At 36.3% G+C, this 20,779-nt stretch overlaps 3 protein-coding genes across 7 annotated transcripts; 2 read left to right on the top strand and 1 right to left on the bottom strand.

The window, feature by feature from the left end:
• Positions 1-1,096: 1,096 nt before the first annotated feature.
• On the top strand, positions 1,097-5,049 carry LOC112791367 (G-type lectin S-receptor-like serine/threonine-protein kinase RKS1). 3 transcript variants are annotated; one of them, XM_025834172.3, is made up of 7 exons: positions 1,097-2,575; positions 2,665-2,799; positions 2,979-3,151; positions 3,268-3,478; positions 3,856-4,093; positions 4,181-4,334; positions 4,417-5,049. In XM_025834172.3, the coding sequence occupies exons 1-7, from the start codon at positions 1,228-1,230 to the stop codon at positions 4,720-4,722; spliced, it is 2,565 nt and encodes an 854-aa protein (XP_025689957.1). In that variant the 5' UTR covers positions 1,097-1,227; the 3' UTR covers positions 4,723-5,049. The 3 variants fall into 3 exon arrangements, with proteins under 3 accessions (XP_025689957.1, XP_072089572.1, XP_025689960.1); XM_072233471.1 differs by having other exon boundaries at positions 1,107-2,575; positions 2,743-2,799; XM_025834175.3 differs by lacking the exon at positions 2,665-2,799 and having other exon boundaries at positions 1,107-2,575.
• Positions 5,050-5,601: 552 nt separating this feature from the next.
• On the top strand, positions 5,602-9,746 carry LOC112791368 (G-type lectin S-receptor-like serine/threonine-protein kinase RKS1). Of its 2 annotated transcripts, none has more exons than XM_029297180.2 (7): positions 5,602-7,168; positions 7,254-7,382; positions 7,853-8,022; positions 8,140-8,350; positions 8,685-8,922; positions 9,002-9,149; positions 9,238-9,746. In XM_029297180.2, exons 1-7 carry the CDS (start codon positions 5,875-5,877, stop codon positions 9,538-9,540), a joined length of 2,493 nt encoding a protein of 830 aa, XP_029153013.1. In that variant the 5' UTR covers positions 5,602-5,874; the 3' UTR covers positions 9,541-9,746. The 2 variants fall into 2 exon arrangements, with proteins under 2 accessions (XP_029153013.1, XP_029153014.1); XM_029297181.2 differs by having other exon boundaries at positions 5,644-7,168; positions 7,961-8,022.
• A 6,218-nt stretch (positions 9,747-15,964) lies between these two features.
• On the bottom strand, positions 15,965-20,315 carry LOC112791364 (G-type lectin S-receptor-like serine/threonine-protein kinase RKS1). 2 transcript variants are annotated; one of them, XM_072233469.1, is made up of 7 exons: positions 18,884-20,312; positions 18,676-18,816; positions 18,389-18,573; positions 17,111-17,321; positions 16,777-17,014; positions 16,549-16,699; positions 15,965-16,457 (listed from the first exon to the last, which is right to left on the bottom strand). In XM_072233469.1, exons 1-7 carry the CDS (start codon positions 20,208-20,210, stop codon positions 16,146-16,148), a joined length of 2,565 nt encoding a protein of 854 aa, XP_072089570.1. In that variant the 5' UTR covers positions 20,211-20,312; the 3' UTR covers positions 15,965-16,145. The 2 variants fall into 2 exon arrangements, with proteins under 2 accessions (XP_072089570.1, XP_072089571.1); XM_072233470.1 differs by lacking the exon at positions 15,965-16,457 and having other exon boundaries at positions 16,546-16,682; positions 18,884-20,315.
• Positions 20,316-20,779: the final 464 nt, after the last annotated feature.

The raw sequence follows: 20,779 nt of genomic DNA, 5'->3' as shown, positions 1-20,779 counted from the left end.
CTTGGAAGAAGCCCAACTTGGAGTAATTGGATTTCATTTAACAAAAGAGTTGTTCCACAAAACAAATTGAGGAGTACTTCATGGACCACAATCACATTCTTTTAATGTGTATTGTGTTAGACTTAGTCTGGAACCTGAACTGTTAGAGTGCAAGTCTTAGGTTTTTTCTTAGTTTCAATTTTGACAAGGAAGTGTGCTTTCCTGATCTGAAAACAGAAAGTTTATAGTGTGTAGTTGTAAAATGCTGTGGAAAAAAGTTGACGTACAGAATCTAACTCTAATAGAGACTAGTGGTGAAAGTACAAGATACCAGAGAAGAGAAAACAACCTCAGCTACCAACAAAGGAAAGATAGTGCAGAATCAATCTTCTTGTCTTGGTTTTCCCAGCATGACTTAAATCAGTGAGTCATTATTGCACTGACAAAATATCAAATTGAATTATGAACGTGGCAGTTGCATACCAACCTATAAGATGCATCAACAACGAGACTCCCTTATACTGCCCCGTAGTGAGGAAGTGAGGCAGCTTTGAGAACAGAAGAACAAAAGACAATTTTGGAGATTAACTCTTGAAAAATGTCCTTTGACTCTATGAGTAACCGGGAACCTTCCACACAAGCCCTATTAAGAGAACTATTGGAAAAAAGAACGTACATTTAAGAGGTTTAGTCATGATCAACATGAAAAACAATCACATCTGACATCACCATGCTCAATAGTCATTACAGGATAGTCATTAATATAATAAAGCCTACTTTTAAACAGTGATAATTAAGCTAGGAATCTTTCAAAAAAATCTTGAATCATATGTGCCTTTATCCTACCAGAAATATTTCCATATTTCGCAAGACTTGTAAACGCCTAATAAAGACTTATTATGAGCAAATGACATTTATCTAGTCTTGATTACGTGCGGATCTCTCTGGACTAAAAGTCATTATGCTTTCAGATATTTGCCCACCTTTGGTGCAAAAATTTATGCTAATTAATCATTATATAGTTCATAGTCTTCAATTTAATTATATAAATTTGTTGTCTTTTTCTAATAATCATTGAGAGATACTATTGATAAGATGTGTTAGCTAATAGCCATCCAAATAGAAAGCATGTGTCCTAACTCCTAAGTCAAGCAATCTACAACTGTTTCACTTCAGTGTGAACACACTTTATCGCTTATGTCTATTTCCCTTTCCCTTGATGAACAAAGAGAATGAAGCAGAAACTCCATGTGCTCTGCAGAAAATCCTCTCTGCCTTATCATGGGTCAAAATCAAAAACCAAAGTTACATTGCCATTATTGGCTGCTAAGTTCTTTGACAGTAGTCCTTCTTAACATCTCATTTGGCTCTTGCTTTGACACCATATCCACTGACAAAGCCCTCAGAGATGGTGAGATTCTTGTTTCTAGGGACAAGACTTTTGCTATGGGATTCTTCAGCCCAGGCAGGTCCACTTCCCGTTACATCGGAATCTGGTACAACAATCTGCCACAACAAACTGTTATTTGGGTTGCAAACAGAAACACTCCCATCGATGACACATCTGGGGTTCTCTCAATCAACCAACATGGAAATCTAGCACTCCACCATAATCATAGCATTCTTCCAATTTGGTCTACCAATGTTTCAGTCACACCTTCAGACACAAACAAAGTTATAGCTCAACTCACAGACATAGCCAACCTTGTTCTGATCCTTAACGACACCAAAACTGTCATCTGGCAAAGCTTTGATCAACCAACAGATACTTTGATTCCCCACCTGAGATTAGGATTTGACAGAGGAAAAGACCAGAGCTGGGTCATCCAATCTTGGAAAACAGATGATGATCCTTCACCTGGTGACTTCACATTGAAGTTCAGCACCAATGGTATGCCACAGTTGTTTTTATACCACAAGAATCTTCCATGGTGGCGAGGAGGACCGTGGAATGGTGAGTTTTTCATGGGTATACCCAACATGAAACGAGATAACAACATTTTCAATGTTTCTTGTGAGGAAGATGAGAACCATGCAGCACTCTCATATAACACCTATGACAAATCCGTTCCCAGTTGGGTGGTGGTTCAGCAATCTGGTTTCTTTCAAGTGTTCACTTGGGATAACCAGAAGAATCAGTGGAACCGCTACTGGTCAGAGCCTACTGGTCAATGTGATAACTATGGAACATGTGGACCTAACAGTAACTGTGACCCTTTGAACTATGAGGATTTTCAGTGCACTTGTCTGCCCGGGTTTGAACCGAAATTCCTGCGTAACTGGTATGAGAACAGAGATGGATCAGGAGGGTGTGCGAGGAAGAAAGGTGCATCTGTTTGTGGGAGTGGAGAAGGGTTTGTGAATATTGAAGGATTGAAGGTTCCTGATACATCTGTGGCTATAGTTAAGGAGGGTTTGAGTTTGGAGGAGTGTGAGAAGGAATGCTTGAGAAACTGTTCTTGCAGTGCTTATGCAGTTGCTAATGTGGCCAGTGGTGGAAGTGGATGCTTTGCATGGCATGGTGATTTGATGGACATAGAGAAGCTTAGTGATCAAGGCCAAGAAATATTTGTACGTGTTGATGCTGTTGAATTAGGTACTCTCTTCTACACAATTTTTCTCTTTTTTTTTTCATCTGAAATGAAAGCGGTTCTGCTTCATTATGTTCTTGTTTTTTACTCTCAGCTAATTATTACAAGAAAACAAAAGAAGCATTTGGTAAGAAAAAGATTATAGGGGTTCTGGTAGCTTCTTTGTTTGCAGTTCTCCTTATTCTGGCCTGTGTATATCACTTGCGGTTGCAGAAGAAAAAGAAAGAAGGTATGTGATTCAAGATTACTTTCATGGATGATGCTATTGATTTTACACGGGACTTCCATATGAAATGCAATGAAGAATTGGTTAAGTATTAGAATGTATTAGAATTCATGAGATGCTTTCGTAACCTATATAGGTATAGTAGTTTCATAGGGAATGTGATCACCTTGAATTTATTTCAGATAAAATGTTGCGGCAATTGAATCAAGATTCTCCTAGAGAAAACAGTGATGATATTCAAAGTAAAGGAGATCCAAATCTCCCCTTCTTCAGCATTAAAATAATCATGGCAGCCACAAAAAATTTTGCTCCTCAGAATAAACTTGGACAAGGTGGATTTGGCTCTGTCTATAAGGTAAACTAAAACTCTTTTTATGTCTCTTTTTACTTTCATTTTCTTCTTTCAAGACACTTAAGAAAACTAATGGGAAAATAGAGTAACAGTGTCTTAAGAGTTGTTAAATATTTCAGGGTCAGCTATACAATGGACAAGAGATAGCAGTGAAAAGATTGTCCAGAGATTCTGGACAAGGAATAGAAGAATTTAAAAATGAAGTTACACTATTAGTTAAACTTCAACATAGAAATCTTGTGAGATTGCATGGTTGTTGCCTTGAAAAGGAAGAAAGAATGCTTGTCTATGAATACCTTCCAAACAGAAGTTTGGACTTCTTTATATTCGGTAAATCTTCTGTTCACTCATATAAGCTTTTATCTAGATTAGCAGCTATAACGGTTACTAAATTAAAGAGGGAAAATTCTCTCCATTGAAGAATTACCTTCTTCCATTCCACTTTTAGAAGCAGACACCAAATCTGGGCTGTGGCTACTCCATTTTACAAAGAAGCTTGTCACAATTCTAAGGGGAAAAAAAAATCCTGTTAGTTCAATTTTTCAATCAGAATACTAATATATACAGCAAACATATTTTTTTTTAAAAAAGGGTATATTCCTTTTCCATTGTAGGTTTTCATACTTTCTTTGAATTTAAGTTAGAGCCCTATATGTGCTTAATATTTCATACAGTGGTCATTCTTGGAAATCATGGTCATATTTCAGATAAACTCCAAAGGTCATTGTTAGACTGGGATCGGCGTTTTGAAATTATTTATGGGATTGCTCGAGGTGTGTTATATCTTCATCAAGATTCAAGATTAAAAATAATTCACAGAGATCTCAAAGCTAGCAATGTTCTCCTTGATGCCACAATGAATCCGAAAATCTCAGACTTTGGCATGGCTAGAATATTTGGCGAAGATCAAATCCAAGCCAGAACGAGAAGAGTAGTAGGAACATAGTAAGTATTAGGAACTTAGAATAACCAAGACTCACGAAATTAATTAGTTAATATTATTTATAATCTAATCGTTTTATGCTTTTGCAGTGGTTATATGTCACCCGAATATGCAATGGAAGGACGATATTCAACAAAATCTGATGTCTTTAGTTTTGGAGTCTTACTTCTAGAGATTATTGCCGGCAAGAGGAACACAGATAGCAGCGACAAAGAAAGAGCCTCCCCAAATTTAATTGGATATGTAAGTAAAGAAGAGAGATAAGGAAAATAATTTAAGCAATGGTGACTTTGACTCATACAAAGATTTTGTTATGAATTTCTAGGTATGGAAATTGTGGACAGAAGGAAAGGCTTTGGATATGGTAGACACAACACTAGACCAATCTTATCCTCCTGAGATAGCTTTGAAGTGCATTCAAATTGGACTATTGTGTGTGCAAGAAAATGTGAACAAGAGACCTTCCATGATGGAGGTTGTTTTCATGTTAGGGAATGAAGCACCTATTTGTCCACCTCAAAAGCCAGCATTTTTATTCAATGGCAACCAAGATGACTTGCAAGAGTCATCAACATCTGGAGGAGGATCTTCAATTAATGAAGTAACAGCAACTACCATCTCTGCTAGATAAAATCTAGTTATATGCAATGGTTACATAACTTTATAGGATGCATGAAAAGTTGTTTATAGTCCTTCAGAAACTCATACTGTTAAATACTTAAATATGAGAGTAATAGGGGTTGGCCACTTCATGAGCCAGAAATTCTTTGGATGAGTTTTTTTTTGGCTTAATTAGTCTGAAAATTTTCAAGTCCAAGTTTTCCCGTTGTTCAAATCTTGACTAGGGAGTTTGTTTTCTTTACTATTTTAGTAATTGACTCACATTTTGAGTTATGTATCAGTATCAGAGAACTTATTATACATGTCTATTCTTAACCGAAAAGCAATTCTCACAAAACAACTGCATATTAATTTAATGGCAAATTAAAATTTTAGTTATGGCTTGATACGCATGAACAATTTTTGGCTTCATTTATGCAAGAATCCAACTCCATTTTTAATAATAAATCTAATTAGTATTAATGGTAGTTAAGGGATGTAGGCTTGAATAACCATCCCCCTGCCCCCAAAAGAAGTTTCAAATAAAAAGCTAACTTCCAATAACTAACTCCATGACAGAACAAAACTAATCATGCTTCCATTTCTCAATGTGAAAACAATGATGGATTATCCCGCCACTTGCTGTAAAGATTATCCTTTGCGTAATGCTTAAACACGGTGATAACTGATAAGATTGAAAAATTTGGAATCTTTTGAAAGTTGTATCATTTGTTTTCAATGGGCCTTGAACCTACTAAGAGTATTAGTGACTAATAGTTCATAAGCTGTTATATTACCTAAAAGTGCAAATACGTGGTAGTGTGGGTCTCTTAGGACCACAAAGTCAATTTTAATCTTAGAAATTTGTACACCGTCAAGCCCGGTGCAATGTACCAAATGGACAGCAGCCTCTGACCTATAAGTCATGCTAACAATAATTTGTATACGTCCTAGTCTCATAGACTTCAACGTTCATTAGAAGATAGTTCTTCATTATCTTTTCCCGATCATTATTCTATAGAATATTTATTGATAAGGTGTGCTAATAATCACAAGGAAGGGTGACATGAGACATTTAACATGTCCCAAGTCTAGCACTTTAATTCATTATGTCATATTTAAATACATTCACATGTGTCTCAAACCTTCATTTTCTCTTCAAAAGATCCTTTCTTTCTTGTGAATGGCCCAAAACCATTATTCTCTGCTTAGTTCTTTGAGTGTAGTCCTTCTCAGCATCTCACTTACCTCATGTTCTGATACAATTACCATTGACAAACCCCTCAGAGATGGTGAGATTCTTGTTTCTAAGAGCAAAACCTTTGCCATGGGATTCTTTAGTCCAGGCAAATCCACTTCCCGTTACATCGGAATCTGGTACAACAACTTGCCAGAACAAACTGTGATTTGGGTTGCAAACAGAAACACTCCCATCAACGACACATCAGGGGTTCTCTCAATCAACCAGCATGGAAATCTAGCACTCTATAACAACTATACCACTCTTCCAATTTGGTCTTCAAATGTTTCACTCACACACTCCAACAACAACGTTGTAGCTCAACTCTTGGACACAGCAAACTTTGTTCTGTTCCAAAACAACACCGGAACCATCCTATGGCAAAGCTTTGATCACCCTACTGACACCTTCATTCAGCACTTGAAAGTTGGTTTTGACAGAAGAAGTAACAAGAGCTGGTTCCTCCAATCATGGAAGACAGATGATGACCCTGCTCCTGGTGCATACACGTTGGGATTCAACCCCAATGGGAAGCCACAGCTGTTCTTATACAACAAGAACCTTCCATGGTGGCGAGGAGGATCATGGAACGGTGAATTGCTCATGGGTATACCAAACATGAAACGAGACATGCTCAAATTCAATATTTCTTATGAGGAAGATGAAAACCATTCAGCACTCTCATACACCATGTTTGATGAGTCCATTGTGAGCAGAATAGTGGTTCAGCAATCAGGTTTCTTTCAAGTGTTCACCTGGGATTTCCAGAAGAGTCAGTGGAACCGGTACTGGTCAGAGCCAACAGGTCTATGTGATAACTATGGAACATGTGGATCTAACAGTAACTGTGACCCTTTGGACTATGATGAGGCCTTTCAGTGTAGTTGTTTACCTGGGTTTGAACCCAAGTTCCCGCGAAACTGGTATGAGAACAGAGATGGATCAGGAGGGTGTGTGAGGAAGAAAGGGGTGTCTGTTTGTGAGAATGGGGAAGGGTTTGAGAAGATTGAAAGCTTGAAGATTCCTGATACATCTATGGTAATAGTTAAAAAGGGTTTGAGTTTGAATGAGTGTGAGAAAGAGTGTTTGAGAAACTGCACTTGCAATGCATATTCAGTTGCTGATATTAGGAATGGTGGGAGTGGGTGCATGACATGGCATGGGGACTTGATGGACATTCAGAAGCTCAGTGATCAAGGCCAAGATCTTTTTGTCCGTGTCGACTCTGTTGAGCTAGGTATGACTCATTTTTTTATGTTTACTTATTATTGGAGTTTAGAAGGTTCTGTTTCATTATGTTTGGTATTGTTTCTTATTCTCAGCCAAGTACTATAAAAGACCAAGATTGTTTGGTAAAGACAAGTTGGTAGCGGCTCTGGTAGCTTTCATGCTTCTGGTTCTCCTTCTAGTGTCCAGTGTGTATTACTTGTGGAAGAAGAGTAAAAACAAAGGTACGTGATTTACTTTCATGGATACTAACAAGGTGCTTCATATTGAATAAAAATAATATCATTAGAAAGAATAGTTGAAAACTGGGTTTATACTTTATACCTTTTGGAACTAAAGGAAGTTCACCAAGACCAGAGTAGCTTTTTGAAAGAACTAGTTTCCCTAATTCTAAGTATCCCCTGTTGTGATATTTCATCATTATCAGCAGCATTTGTCTTAATGTTAGAAAAAGTTTGATTTTGGATCTCTTCTTATGCTGCAAAGAAAAAACATGTAGTACTTTAAAGTAACTTGGTTTTCCTTTAGTTCATATAGAAAGAATCATATGTAGTAACTCGGGGGGAGGGGGGAATGATTCTGCAATGGCAGGTACTACAGTTTCTTAAGGATTCTGGTAATATTATTTTAGAGGAAAAGAAAATTCTGTTCAATTTGAGCCTTATGTGAAATCTTACGAAATTTGAAATTCCAGAGAAAATGATGTGGGATTTAAATCATGGTTCTCCAAGAGAAGAAAACGATGTTCAAAGCAAAAGACATCCAAACCTTCCCTTATTCAGTTTTAAAATGATAATGGCAGCCACAGAAAAATTTTCTCCAGATAATAAGCTAGGCCAAGGTGGATTTGGCTCTGTCTTTAAGGTAAATGGAAACTCTTAATAATTAATGCATGAGAATTCTTATACCACTTGGCTCTATCTTCTTTTAGACATTGCAGAAAGCTAATGCAAAAATTGTCTAAATTTGCAAATATTTTAGGGTCATCTATTTGATGGACAGGAGATAGCAGTAAAAAGACTCTCCAAAGATTCAGGTCAAGGAATAGAAGAGTTCATAAATGAAGTTACACTGCTAGTTAAACTCCAACACAGAAATCTTGTGAGGTTGCTCGGTTGTTGCCTTGAGAAGGAAGAAAGAATGCTAGTTTACGAATACCTTCCAAACAAAAGCCTAGACTTCCTCATATTTGGTATGCAACTATGCATTTTTCTATTAACTCATTAACTTTCCTGCCTCTGTAAGCTTGCACATAAATTTTGGGACAAGGAATAGACTGTGCACAAAAATAGCTCTTATGGCTTTAAAAGATGACCTGATTAAAATCCATTGGAATCACCATCTACTATTCTCCATTTTCACTTCAATGTCTTCTAATTTAGCAAGAAATGCTACATATCTGCTACACATTTTCTGACTAGATAAACTCCTCTCATTTTGGCATTTATTGATAAAACAAAATGTGAATTGTAACTAATATTAACCATGGCATTCCAATTTTTGAAAACACCAATGGTTCATTGTAGATGAAGTTCGAAGATCATCGTTAGATTGGGGTCAACGCTTTAAAATTATTTCGGGAATTGCTCGAGGTGTATTGTATCTTCATCAAGATTCAAGATTGAAAATAATTCACAGAGATCTAAAAGCCAGCAATGTTCTTCTTGATGCTGTAATGAATCCCAAAATCTCAGACTTTGGAATGGCTAGAATATTTGGAGAAGAACAAATTCATGCAAGTACAAAAAAAGTAGTTGGAACCTAGTAAGTATCAACACATATACCAAGAATAGAAAAACTAATTGCATTTTAATAGTCATCTAATCATTCTAAACAATTATAGTGGTTATATGTCACCTGAATATGCAATGGAAGGACGATACTCTACAAAATCAGATGTCTTCAGTTTCGGAGTCTTGTTATTGGAGATTATTGCTGGAAAAAGAAATTCAAATTGTGAAAAAGGAAGAGCAGCCTCCTTAATTGGATATGTAAGTAAACAAGAAGTATTCTTAAAAATGGCAAACAATTGAATCAATTAGATGCATTACTGAGACAGATTTTGTTATGAATTTGTAGGTGTGGAAACTTTGGACTGAAGGAAGGGCCTTGGATGTTGTAGATTCAACACTAGGCCAATCTTATCCTCCTGAAATAGCACTGAGGTGCATTCAAATTGGACTATTGTGTGTGCAAGAAAGCGTCAACAATAGACCTTCCATGTTAGAAGTTGTTTTCATGCTACGCAATGAAGCACCTATTTGTTCACCTCAGAAGCCAGCATTTTTATTCAATGGCAATCTGGACATGAAAGATTCATCAACATCTGGAGGAGGATCTTCAGTAAATGAAGTGACAGTAACTACCATCTCTGCTAGATAAAATCCACCTCCAATATTGTAAAGGGTTCAACATTGTTAGTAGGTTCTATTAGTTTAAGTTGCTTGAAAAATTCTGTTTCTTCATTACATAATGAGTATATTTGCATGAAGATTGGCCTAGTGCAGGTTCATTTCTTCTTGAGATAACTTGATTATCTTTTTCGCTTACAATACTCTATAACAATACAAACGGAAAATTGAAACAAAGGAATATAAAGAAATCCAAGCTTTTGTTAGGAAGGTATTCATATACTAGCATTCTTTCTTCTTTTTCAAAACAACATCCGACTAATCTCACAAGATTTTTATGCTGGAGTTTACTTAATAGTGTAATTTCATTTTTGAATTCCTCAGTTCCTTGACCTGAATTGCTTGACAATCTTTTCACTGCTATTTCTTGTCCATCAAGATAACCCTGAAAACATTTGTAAATACTTTTAAACTCCTTAAAATATTTTTCTAAATTTTCATAATTTTTTATGGATAGTAGTTTTATTGGTGATGGCTGCATGTTTCATAATTAAGACAAACATGATTTAGATTTGTACAAAAAGGACTAAAAGTAACTTTATGTTTGGATATCTCTTACAAAAAAAAAATTTTATTTATCAATAATGTTTGAGTATAACAATATGATTTTTTTTGTTTATTTGTTATGTAAAAAATATCTTTTTTTTAAGAAAAAAAATATTTTAAAAAAATATAAATTATAACTTTTTACAAAAGATATTTTTTATTTTTATTATTAGAAATTTACTAAATACGCTAAAAAATAAAAAAGATATTTTTTCAATAAAAAAGATCTTTTTTACCAACTTAATGACACCCAAACAAGAACGTTATTTTTTCTAGCAACATGTTAGACTTAAATATTTTCCTTAAATTAATGTTACAGTATCAAATTTACGTCTTTTTAAAGTCCATACTTTTTATATGTTTTACTCCTATTTTAAAATCATTGTGGATTTCACTTACTGGATACTCAATGCATTAAAACACCTATTAACGGTTATAGTATTTAAAGAAATTTAATTGTTAAAAGAAAATTAACTTATATACAGAACCAAAACCTCCTTGACCAAGTTTATTAGAGGGAGAGAAGTTATCAGTTGCAGAAGAAATGGAGCTTAGATCAAATAATGGTAAATCTGAATCTTCAGCTTTCTCAAAGTAGTGAGTATCCTCAATCTTGTATAAATAGCATTTTGTTTGCCGATTAAACTGTATTTTTGTAACTAAATGGCAATGTGGATGCAGTCTTGAACTGAATTATTAATTATTAATTTAATCCTCAATATTTTAAAAAAATCATCGGCTAGAAGGAGGAACAACAGGATTGACACTCTGATGATTTATGGACGACTAGTGGGGAATCAAGCAAGAATAAAGGTTGCTATTAGGGGCTTTTATAAGGGCTTGTATCGGCAGGAATATGTCCCGAGGATTGGCTTTTGGGATGGTTTGGTGAGGCAGCTTGATGTTGATGAGGCTACAGCTTTGGAGGTTATGCCATCTGCCGTGAAAATTTGGGAGGCAGTTTAGGACTGTGAATCTTCTAAAGCACCAGGTAGTGACGGGTACAATATGAACTTTATCAAACGATGCTAGGAGGAGATTGGCCAAGAGTTTACAACAGCAATGATGGGGTTCTTCCAGAATGCTAAGCTACCAACTGGTGCGAATGTTACGTGGGTAACCCTTGCTCCGAAATTTGTGGGTGCCAAGGAGATTAAGGACTTTAGGCCGATTAGTATGGTGGGATGTGTGTATAAGGTGATTTCAAAAGTCTTGGTGAGAAGAATGAGAACAGTTATGCCGGGTTTGGTAGGAGAGACACAAAGTGCATTTGTGAAGGGTAGAAAAATCTATGATGGCGCCCTAATTGCTTGTGAGACGGTTCAGTAGCTTAAGACGCGTAGAAAGCAGGCAGCAATTATAAAACTAGATTTTCAGAAAGCATATGATAGAGTCAAGTGGAGTTTTATCGATATTGTGTTTCAGAAGATGGGCTTTGGACAAAGATGGAGGAATTGGATGAAGGAGTGTGTCAGTACGGCCACTATGTCTGTCCTGGTTAATGGGTCACCGTCCAAGCCATTTAAAATGGAGAGGGGCCTAAGACAAGGAGATCCACTTTTTCCTCTTCTCTTTGTTCTTGTAGTCGATGTGTTGCATCGGATGTTGGGGGAAGCCGTACGCAATGGGCGCATTGCTCCCTTAATGGTTGGAAGAGATCATATTGAACTATCACATCTTTAATTCGCGGATGATACTATTTTGTTTTGCCTTCCGGAGACAGAGACAATTATGAATTACAAGAGGCTGTTGCGCTGTTTTGAGCTGATGTCGAGTTTGAGCATCAATTTTGATAAGTCGAGTCTGATAGCGGTCAATTGTGAGCAAGAGTGGATGGAGCAGGGCTGTCGCCTTCTGGGTGCAAGCAAGCTGTCTTACCTGTTAGGTATCTTGGGATCTCTTTAGGGGCGAATCCGCGATTGGTGAAGACTTGGAAACCTATCATTGATAAGGTGGAAGAGAAGCTCAGCTTATGAAAAGCGAATATTCTAAACAAAGCTGGAAAGTTAGTTCTCATCAAATCGGTGTTGAACAGCTTACCAATCTATTACCTTAGCTTTTACAAGATGCCGAAGGCGGTCGCTGACAAGTTGATTGCATTACAGAGGAGGTTTATGTGGGGGCAAGGAGGATGAAAACTATGGTATACCTCTGGTGAAGTGGGAAGTGGTTCAGGCACCAAAAAAGGCGGGGGGTTTGGGGGTCGAGGATGCAATTCTCAGGAACACAACGCTTTTGTTTAAGTGGTGGTGGCGATTTTCAAAGGAAGAATGTCTGTTGTGGAAGAAGATTGTGTGTTCTTGTAACAATTTGAATCCTAATGTATGACTATCAGATCAGCCTATACCAGTAAAGGGTGGCCTGTGGAAAGACATCTGTCAGTTGAATATAATAGAACAACAGGTGAAAGATAAAATTATTAGTGGGATGGCGATGGAAGTGGGGGATGATAGGAAAACTATATTTTGGGAAGACAATTGGATTTAAGGTGGTCCTTTGAAAGCGAGTTTTCCAAGGCTTTTCTCTGTTTCAAACCAACAAGGATCTGTGATAGGAGATTGTGGGTTTTGGGATGGGTTAGAGTAGATTTGGAATTTTCAGTGGCGGAGAGAGTTATTCAATGGGAGTTGGAACTTGTTCATCAACTTCATGAGAGGTTAAGGCCAGTAAAGCTATCAACTGGTAGACAGGATAATCTTGTTTGGAAATTTGATAATAAAGGTATTTTTTCCACTAGCTCTTTGGTGCAGGTGCTGCAATCGGAGACTCTTTCACAAGAGATTACGAGCTATAGCTTCACAAGTGTTATTTGGAAAGGGTTGGTACCACCAAGAATAGAGCTTTTTGGATGGTTTGTTCTAGTTGGTCGAGTAAATACTAAAGAGAGGTTGAGTAGATTGGGCATCATCCAGCAGAGTGACAATATTTGTGTCCTGTGTAAAAAAAAGATGGAATCTGTTCATCATCTGTTTCTGTTTTGTGAGTTTACTTGGCAGGTGTGGTGCGCATAGTTGAGGAGTTTTCGTAGAGATTGGACAGTCCCAGGAACCATTAAAGGTCTATTTGAGAGTTGGACTAGCATGCTTAATAGAAAAGAGGAGAAGAAGAGGTGGCTGATTGGATTCTTTGCAGTGATTTGGAACATCTGGTTGGAACGCAATGACAGAATCTTCAACAATAGAGAAGCAGGTGTTGAGGTCATTCAAAGTAGAACGTTTCTGAGCTACAAGGAGTGGGTTGGTATTGATCCTTTTGGTTGTTGATGACTATGCCGGAGATGACAGGGGATTGATCACCTTCGTGTTTGGTTTCTTTTTTCTGGGTGCTTAATATGCATGTTTATCTGTTGCTCCACTTTACTGTGTTGAGCTTTCTTTGTTTAAAATAAACAATTAACTGACTTTGCAAGAACAACTTTCGCATCTCTTACTGTCATGACCCAAAATGAGTTATAATTGGCGCTTAAGAAAATAATCCTATAGCAAGCCTAACATACTCAAATATAAATTGAATAAGCAAGTTACAAATATTTTACAAGTTCTAAAATAAATAGTTATATACTTTTAACAAAAAAATTAAAATAACTAAGAATGGTTGGATCCTGTATGTGATATATGGAGCATATATTTCTAGGAATTCGACAAAGAATAGGTACTCATTGCAGATCATTACTCTTGAATAGAAAGTCTCACATAGTCAAATATTTGCTCCTGAAAAATATTTTTTTAAAAAAAGGTGAGTTTTGCAACTCAGTGACCAAACAATACATCTATAATCGATATGAGACCATATAAAGATTATTATTAAAGTAATTTTTTTGTTAGAAAATAATAGTTGATAATAATAAGTGAATCAATAAGGGAGTTCTCATACAGAAATCAAATCAAATAATCCACACTTGGGCGGCTCCACCTCTAAGGGTAGCTCTTTCATCTCGTGTGTCTTAACAGAATAATAGATCTAACGTGTGACCTACACGTTAGGCTAGCAACACCTCTGCTAGCTGGAGTTTGAGTTAGATGCATCTAAGTTAACGTCATAACCTCCGTTAACCACGATTTTCTAATACGAGCCTCCCAAACCAATTCAAAACATATAATTTCAAATATAACAAATCTTTGATCTTTCAAATATCTAAGGTATCAAATCAAATCAAATCATATTATACTTTCTCATTAGAATCTTTTCCAATCATACTTTTTCAATCATAACACATTTCAAATATATTTCACAATCTTTAAACTAAGTGAATACAAACAAACATTTCAATGCTTCAAAAACCGATATTCAAGTAAATTTAAACATTTTAGAATAATACAAAACTTCGTCAAAAATATATATGGTCTCAAAAACAGATATTCAAGTAAGATCAAACAATTTAAAATAATGCAAAACTTCATAAAAAATATATATGGTCTCATGCATAGTTTCGAAAGTATAAACTTCATAAAAACGAATTATTTAATTTTAATAAATCAATTATTTTAATCAATTTAAGACCATTCAAAGTATATATAGTGAGTATAATTCAAAGATCATAATAGATATATGTCAAAATAATTATAGATGTATAGTCAAATAATTATAAATGTAAAGCCTACTCACAATATGGTCCCAAATGACCAAAGATACCAAATCCGGAGTGCCAAATTCAAGATGAGGAAGATTGAAGTAGAATAAAATAAATGAGCGCTGAATTTGGACCGGAGAGTGACAAGATGGAGCTGGCGATAATCCTGGAAATCTAAAACAGGAAAAACTAAAATCGAATTAAAACAAGGACAAGACAAATTAAATGGTGGCATAATAGGACATGAAAGCTAGAGCAGAATCAAGGAAAGAGGCTGGACCGGGATAATGACTTCAGCTCCAGTAGCACCAACAACTCCGGAGGCAACGACGATGGCTTGGTTCAGGTACATTCGAACGGCGACAGGAACAGCGCAGCAGCAGAGGGTCCCTCCTCGGCATTTCTCTCTCTCCGGGAACTCCTCTCTTTTGAAGCTCCAAATCTGCAACTACGACAATGACAACGAGGCTAGTTTCGACGGCGGCAGCTAGGTATTTCTTGGCGACAGAGGCGCCGCGGCCATGGCAGCAGCAGCAGTAGAGTTCCAACGGTGGTGGAACCTCCCTGCAACCCCTTCTCTCTCCACGCGTGTTTTGTTTCTCCCCCGGCGACAGATCTGGCGGCGCTAAACGGAGGCACGAACATTGGCAATGGTGGCTGTGCTTGACGGCGATGACCCTTCCAGCGATGGCTCTGGGTAGAATGGCGCGTCTTCCCTCTTTTTGCGAACCTCCATGGACGGCGACGATGAAGACCTCGGTGGTGACGACGGTGACACGGGCCCCACAGGATAGTGACATCTCCTTCTCCCCACACGGCTCTCTCTCTCCCTCGGTTTTGGCCTTTCTCGCGACGACACGATGGTGGCGACAGTGGCAGTGATGCCCACCAGCGCCACTTCCCTTCCTTCCTCTTCTCTTCCTTCTCTGGTTCTCCCCCTCTTCTCTTCTTTCTTTCTGTTCTTTTGTTCTGCTGTTGGGTAAGGGTGGCTAGAGTTCTGGTGAATGTGTGAAAGAATGTGTTGTGTCAAAATTAGGGTTAGGATTTTGGTTTGAAAAAAGAGAAGTAAGGGTATTTTAGGAATTTACTAATGCATTTGTACATTAATGGAGGATTTATTGTAGAGTCACTCTGGCGAGATTGTCACATTTGATGCATGCATGGGATCAGTTTAGGTTGCCATTTTTCTCTGGTTCCTTTTTATTATCATTTTTTATATATCCAATAATTAACAATCAATAATACATTTATAGTACCTAGAGATCACTAAATGGCCGCGTAAGGGAACCTTCAATCTAGTTCTTTTCGTCACATGAAAAGTTCATTCGGATTAGTGGTAGTTACAAAGTTTCTAGCTACTATGACACAGTCTGAGTTTCTCAATTATCAGCTTAAACAACCATAGAATAACCATCAAATTAAACTTGCGTTGCATTTGAAGGAGTCAAGGATAGTCATGTTTAACGGCCAAAGATTGTACTTGTTGTTATTTCGTTTACTGATGAAGATCCATCTTCCACTATTGATGATGGTTCTTGCACTAGCTCTCGGTTGTTGCTGAATAAAAATGCTGGTTTTTGGGGTTGGCGAATGGGTGCTTCATTTCCTAGCATGACAATAACTTCTAACATGGAAGGTCTATTGTTCACATTTTCTTGCACGCACAATAGTCCAACTTGAATGCACCTCAAAACTGTAGCAGAAGGATAAGACTGCCCAAGTGATGAATCTACTAGATCCAAGGCCTTTCCTTCTGTCCAAAGTATCCACACCTACCAACACATAGCAAAATCTCCAATTGAGTCATACCAATAGTATTCAGTTCATTTGATAGATTGAACAATTTAAGACATGACCACTTACGTATCCAATTAAATTTCGGGAGGATCGTCCTTGATCATGGTCTGTGTTCCTCTTGCCGGCAACAATTTCTAAAAGTAAAACTCCAAAACTAAAAACATCTGATTTTGTCGAATATTGTCCTTCCATTGCATATTCTGGTGACATGTATCCACTAAGATATGTCAAAATATTATAGGTAATTCGAATTAATTCCTTTGTTTTTGGTTATTATAAGCTTACGGCACTTACTATGTTCCAACAACTCTTCTTGTTCTTGCTTGAATTTGATCTTCACCAAATATTTTAGCCATTCCAAAATCTGAAATTTTGGGATTCATTGCAGCATCCAGTAAAACATTGCTAGCCTTTAGATCTCTATGAATTATTTTTAGTCTCGAATCTTGATGAAGATATAATATTCCTCGAGCAATCCCAAAAATAATTTCAAAACGTTGACCCCAATTTAGTAATGATCTTTGAGTTTCATCTGAAAATGAACCATTGAATTTCAATTTCTTTTTAGTAACTGAACTAATAGAAGAAAAATGTTAACAATCAAATTAGATAGAGAATGACAGCCTACCAAATATAAAGAAGTCCAAACTTTTGTTCGGAAGATATTCATAAATCAACATTCTTTCTTCTTTCTCAAAGCAACAACCCAATAGTCTTACAAGATTTCTGTGTTGAAGTTTCACTAATAAGGTAACTTCATTTTTAAATTCTTCGGTTCCTTGACCTGAATTTTTGGATAATCGTTTTACTGCTATTTCTCTTCCATCAATTAAGCAACCCTGAAATATTTGTAAATTTTTTAATATATTTTTTTGAATTTTTAATTTTTATTATAAATTATATTCTTTTAATTAAGCAACATGTTAACTAGTCATTTACTTATTTATAGGGATGGCAGCAACAACTTTATCCGCATATACTCAATCCGGTCGAAAGAGAATTGTCAACCCCTATTTAACCCGCAATATATATATATATATATATATATATATATATATATATATATATATATATATATATATATATATAATTAATGTGTTTGGATGAGTGTCAAACCAAAAAATTTTATTTATATAAAATTTTTTTATTTATTAAGTTAAAATCATTAATTAAAAATTTAATATTTTTGTTTATATAAAAAACAAATCTGTTTAATTAATGATATAATATATATATATATATATATATATATATATATAATTAATGTGTTTGGATGAGTGTCAAACCAAAAAATTTTATTTATATAAAAATTTTTTATTTATTAAGTTAAAATCATTAATTAAAAATTTAATATTTTTGTTTATATAAAAAACAAATCTGTTTAATTAATGATATATAAATATCAAATTATAATTCTAAGATCTCATTATATTATTGAATATTATATTTTTTATAATTTTTGAATAGTGAGATTAAATACTTTTAAATTAAGAGCGAATAGATTTAAAATTAATATATTATAAACCTGCAAATACAGTAGAGTTAAGTTTTAATGAAAAATTCAATACGTGAATAAAGTTAGAATTAGACGTGAATCCTACCTTATCCTATCTATTGTTACTCTAATTATTTATTCTCTATTCTCATACAAAATATTTCAACATTTCTATTTGGTATTATATATATATATATATATATATATATATTCAATAATTTTTTATCGATGAAGATTTAAAATGAGACAACTTTGAGGAAAAAAAATATTTTGCTAATATTTTCTCTAAACTTGATTTAATCTACATAAGTTTTCTCTTGCATTTTCTATATATATATTAGTGGCGATGTTTAAAATTAGAGTTTCATACCAAATATATTATGGAATTGAGATATGTTAAAGGAGAGATACCTTATATACAGAACCAAATCCACCTTGACCAAGCTTGTTAGTAGGAGAAAAATTGTGAGTTGCAGAAGTGATAGAGATTAAATCAAATAGTAGTGGCAAATCTGAATCTTTTGTGTTGTCAAAATTTTGTAGATTCTCCTCAACGTGAATACGAAAGGAAGAATGCTTGTGATTCCTTCTTCTACCTATCATCAAATGTGCAAAAAAGAAAGAAAGAAAAATAAGTTTAAATATGAAATGTGTCTATCTATATTACAAGAAATTTGATACAATAAGAATTGACTTACCAACTTGCTTCCTAACCTTGAAAAAGTACACGAGGATTGTGACGACCAAAAACATGAAGAAGGAAATAGAAAGCGCTAAAATAAGCGCCATCTTTTTCTTGCCAAGAGAAGCATGGTCATTGTAGTGCTTGGAATATTTAGCTGCAAATGTAAATAATAATAAGAACAAAAAGAAGAAGAAGATAGTATCTTTTCCATACGTACGTACCCAATTCTAGTGCATCGACACGTAGAAACAAAGTTTGTCCGACTTGGGAGAACTTTCTAGTATCTTCCATATCTCCATGCCAGGTAATACAACCGGTATTTGAGCTCTGATTAGCACTAGTATAGGCAGCACAAGAACAATCCCTAAGGCACGTATCCCTACACTCCTCCATACTCAGCCCCAAATCCACGCTGGCCTTGGATGTATCCGGCGCCTTCACAAGCGCCAACTCCACAAACCCCTCCCCGCTTCGACACGTGGACACGTTGGCCTTCCTCACGCACCCACTTGACCCGTCTTTCAGATACCACTCTCTCTCCGACTTGGGTTCGAATCCTGGCAAGCACTCGCACAAGAACGTCTCTTCATGATAAGGGTTACAAATGGAATTCGACCCGCACCTTCTGTAGTGGTCACACTCTTCCCGTGGACCGTTCCAGAGCTCGAACCACTTCCCCTCGTGAGCTTGCCATACTAATCTCCTTAGGTACCCGGTTTCCTCCAGCACAGAGATCGAAAGCAGGTTTGGGTCGTTCACTCTGTAGATTGATGAAACCTCGTTTGAATCGTCGATGAAGAAGAAGCTGAAGATGAAGTCTTGAGTCATCTCCGCTGCCCCGCTCAATCTTAGACCCGTCCACGGCCCAACCCGCATCAAGGGAGCATTGTTCGTGTATAGAAATAGTTGCGGCAGCAACCCGGTCCGGTCCATCCTGTATGTCGCGTTACCGGTTCCCGGGTCGTTCCGGGATTTCCATGACGTTAGAAACCGGTTCAAGCCAGTTTTACGGTCGAACCCAAGCTTCATGTAGGGAAGGTAAGTGTTGCCAGGGTAATCAAAACTCTGCCACAAGACTTGGTCGCTGTTGTTGTTGTTGATGGTCAAAACCAAATTTCCCGTGTCTAAGAGCTTAGCTGAAGCGTTGGTAGATATAGATGGGAGAGAAAGGTTTGAGGACCAAAGAGGGTTACGGTCGTGGAGTACGAGGTTTCCATGGTTGTTGATGGAGAGAAGACCTGAAGTGGTGTTAAGAGGGGTGTCTCTGTTGGCAACCCAAACAACGGTTTGTTGTGAGATGTTGTTGAACCATATCCCAAGATAGCGGGTTTGAGAATTTTGAGGGCTGAAGAAACCGAGTGCAAAGGTTGCTCTGCCTTGGGAGACAAGAACGTCGCCGTCTTTGAGAGGTTGGTTTTGTGTTATGGTGTGAAGTGAGTTGCAACAAGGAAGGTAAAGGAGTAATGACAGTAGAAAGAAGGGATTCATTATTATGATGTTGGAGTTTAGTGTCTGTCGGCTTTGGAAACTTATACCAAGAAAACCCATTATGCTGTGCAGTGCTAATTAATTGGATCCGAAAATCGAGGAATAATGTAATGAGAAGTCAATGGCAGGGAAGGACTACGAAATTCTTTTCCGAAACTAGCACTCATTTTTTCTCCGCAGACATAGAGGCCCCTCATGATCTCCCTTGTCATTCTAATGTGCCCCGCACGTACAACAGTTGTTGATGATAAAGTAGTATAAAAATGCATAAATAACTCATTTTTATTGTGAAAAATTATAAACAGACAATAAAAATATTAAATAATATAAAAAATAGATATATCAGATTTTATTTTATTAAGTGTATAGATAATTATTTTAATATTAAAATTTAGGTGAATAATTTAAAAATATAATGTATTTTTATTTAATTAGTAATTATTTATATTATTAAAAAAATCATTATTTACTTAACACTCTTCATTTATCATTTATTATTTATGCGAGAGTCATTTAATGTTTTATGTGTTATGAGCTGACAAAAACGCAAACATACAAGAGAATTGAAAATAATGCTCATCAGCCGCCACGCATGCGGTGGCCACATGCATGTGCGTGCATCAAAGAGC

This window comes from Arachis hypogaea, chromosome 3, assembly GCF_003086295.3.
Source record: "Arachis hypogaea cultivar Tifrunner chromosome 3, arahy.Tifrunner.gnm2.J5K5, whole genome shotgun sequence".
Taxonomy (NCBI): domain Eukaryota; kingdom Viridiplantae; phylum Streptophyta; class Magnoliopsida; order Fabales; family Fabaceae; genus Arachis; species Arachis hypogaea.
Note: the sequence above shows the minus strand (reverse complement) of the source record. Positions and strands in the feature narration are given on the sequence as shown.

What these genes read in the sequence shown, in the direction of transcription:
- LOC112791367 (XM_025834172.3), top strand. Translation starts at nt 1,228, where the DNA reads ATGTGCTCTGCAGAAAATCCTCTCTGCCTTATCATGGGTCAAAATCAA. An exon ending in GATTTGGCTCTGTCTATAAG is followed by an intron (nt 3,152 to 3,267) that starts GTAAACTAAAAC and finishes TAAATATTTCAG; the next exon opens with GGTCAGCTATACAATGGACA. An exon ending in TTTGGACTTCTTTATATTCG is followed by an intron (nt 3,479 to 3,855) that starts GTAAATCTTCTG and finishes GTCATATTTCAG; the next exon opens with ATAAACTCCAAAGGTCATTG.
- LOC112791368 (XM_029297180.2), top strand. Translation starts at nt 5,875, where the DNA reads ATGGCCCAAAACCATTATTCTCTGCTTAGTTCTTTGAGTGTAGTCCTT. An exon ending in GATTTGGCTCTGTCTTTAAG is followed by an intron (nt 8,023 to 8,139) that starts GTAAATGGAAAC and finishes CAAATATTTTAG; the next exon opens with GGTCATCTATTTGATGGACA. An exon ending in CCTAGACTTCCTCATATTTG is followed by an intron (nt 8,351 to 8,684) that starts GTATGCAACTAT and finishes GGTTCATTGTAG; the next exon opens with ATGAAGTTCGAAGATCATCG.
- LOC112791364 (XM_072233469.1), bottom strand. Translation starts at nt 20,210, where the DNA reads ATGGGTTTTCTTGGTATAAGTTTCCAAAGCCGACAGACACTAAACTCC. An exon ending in TGTCGATGCACTAGAATTGG is followed by an intron (nt 18,817 to 18,883) that starts GTACGTACGTAT and finishes TTACATTTGCAG; the next exon opens with CTAAATATTCCAAGCACTAC. An exon ending in AGAAGAGTTGTTGGAACATA is followed by an intron (nt 16,700 to 16,776) that starts GTAAGTGCCGTA and finishes GACATATCTTAG; the next exon opens with TGGATACATGTCACCAGAAT.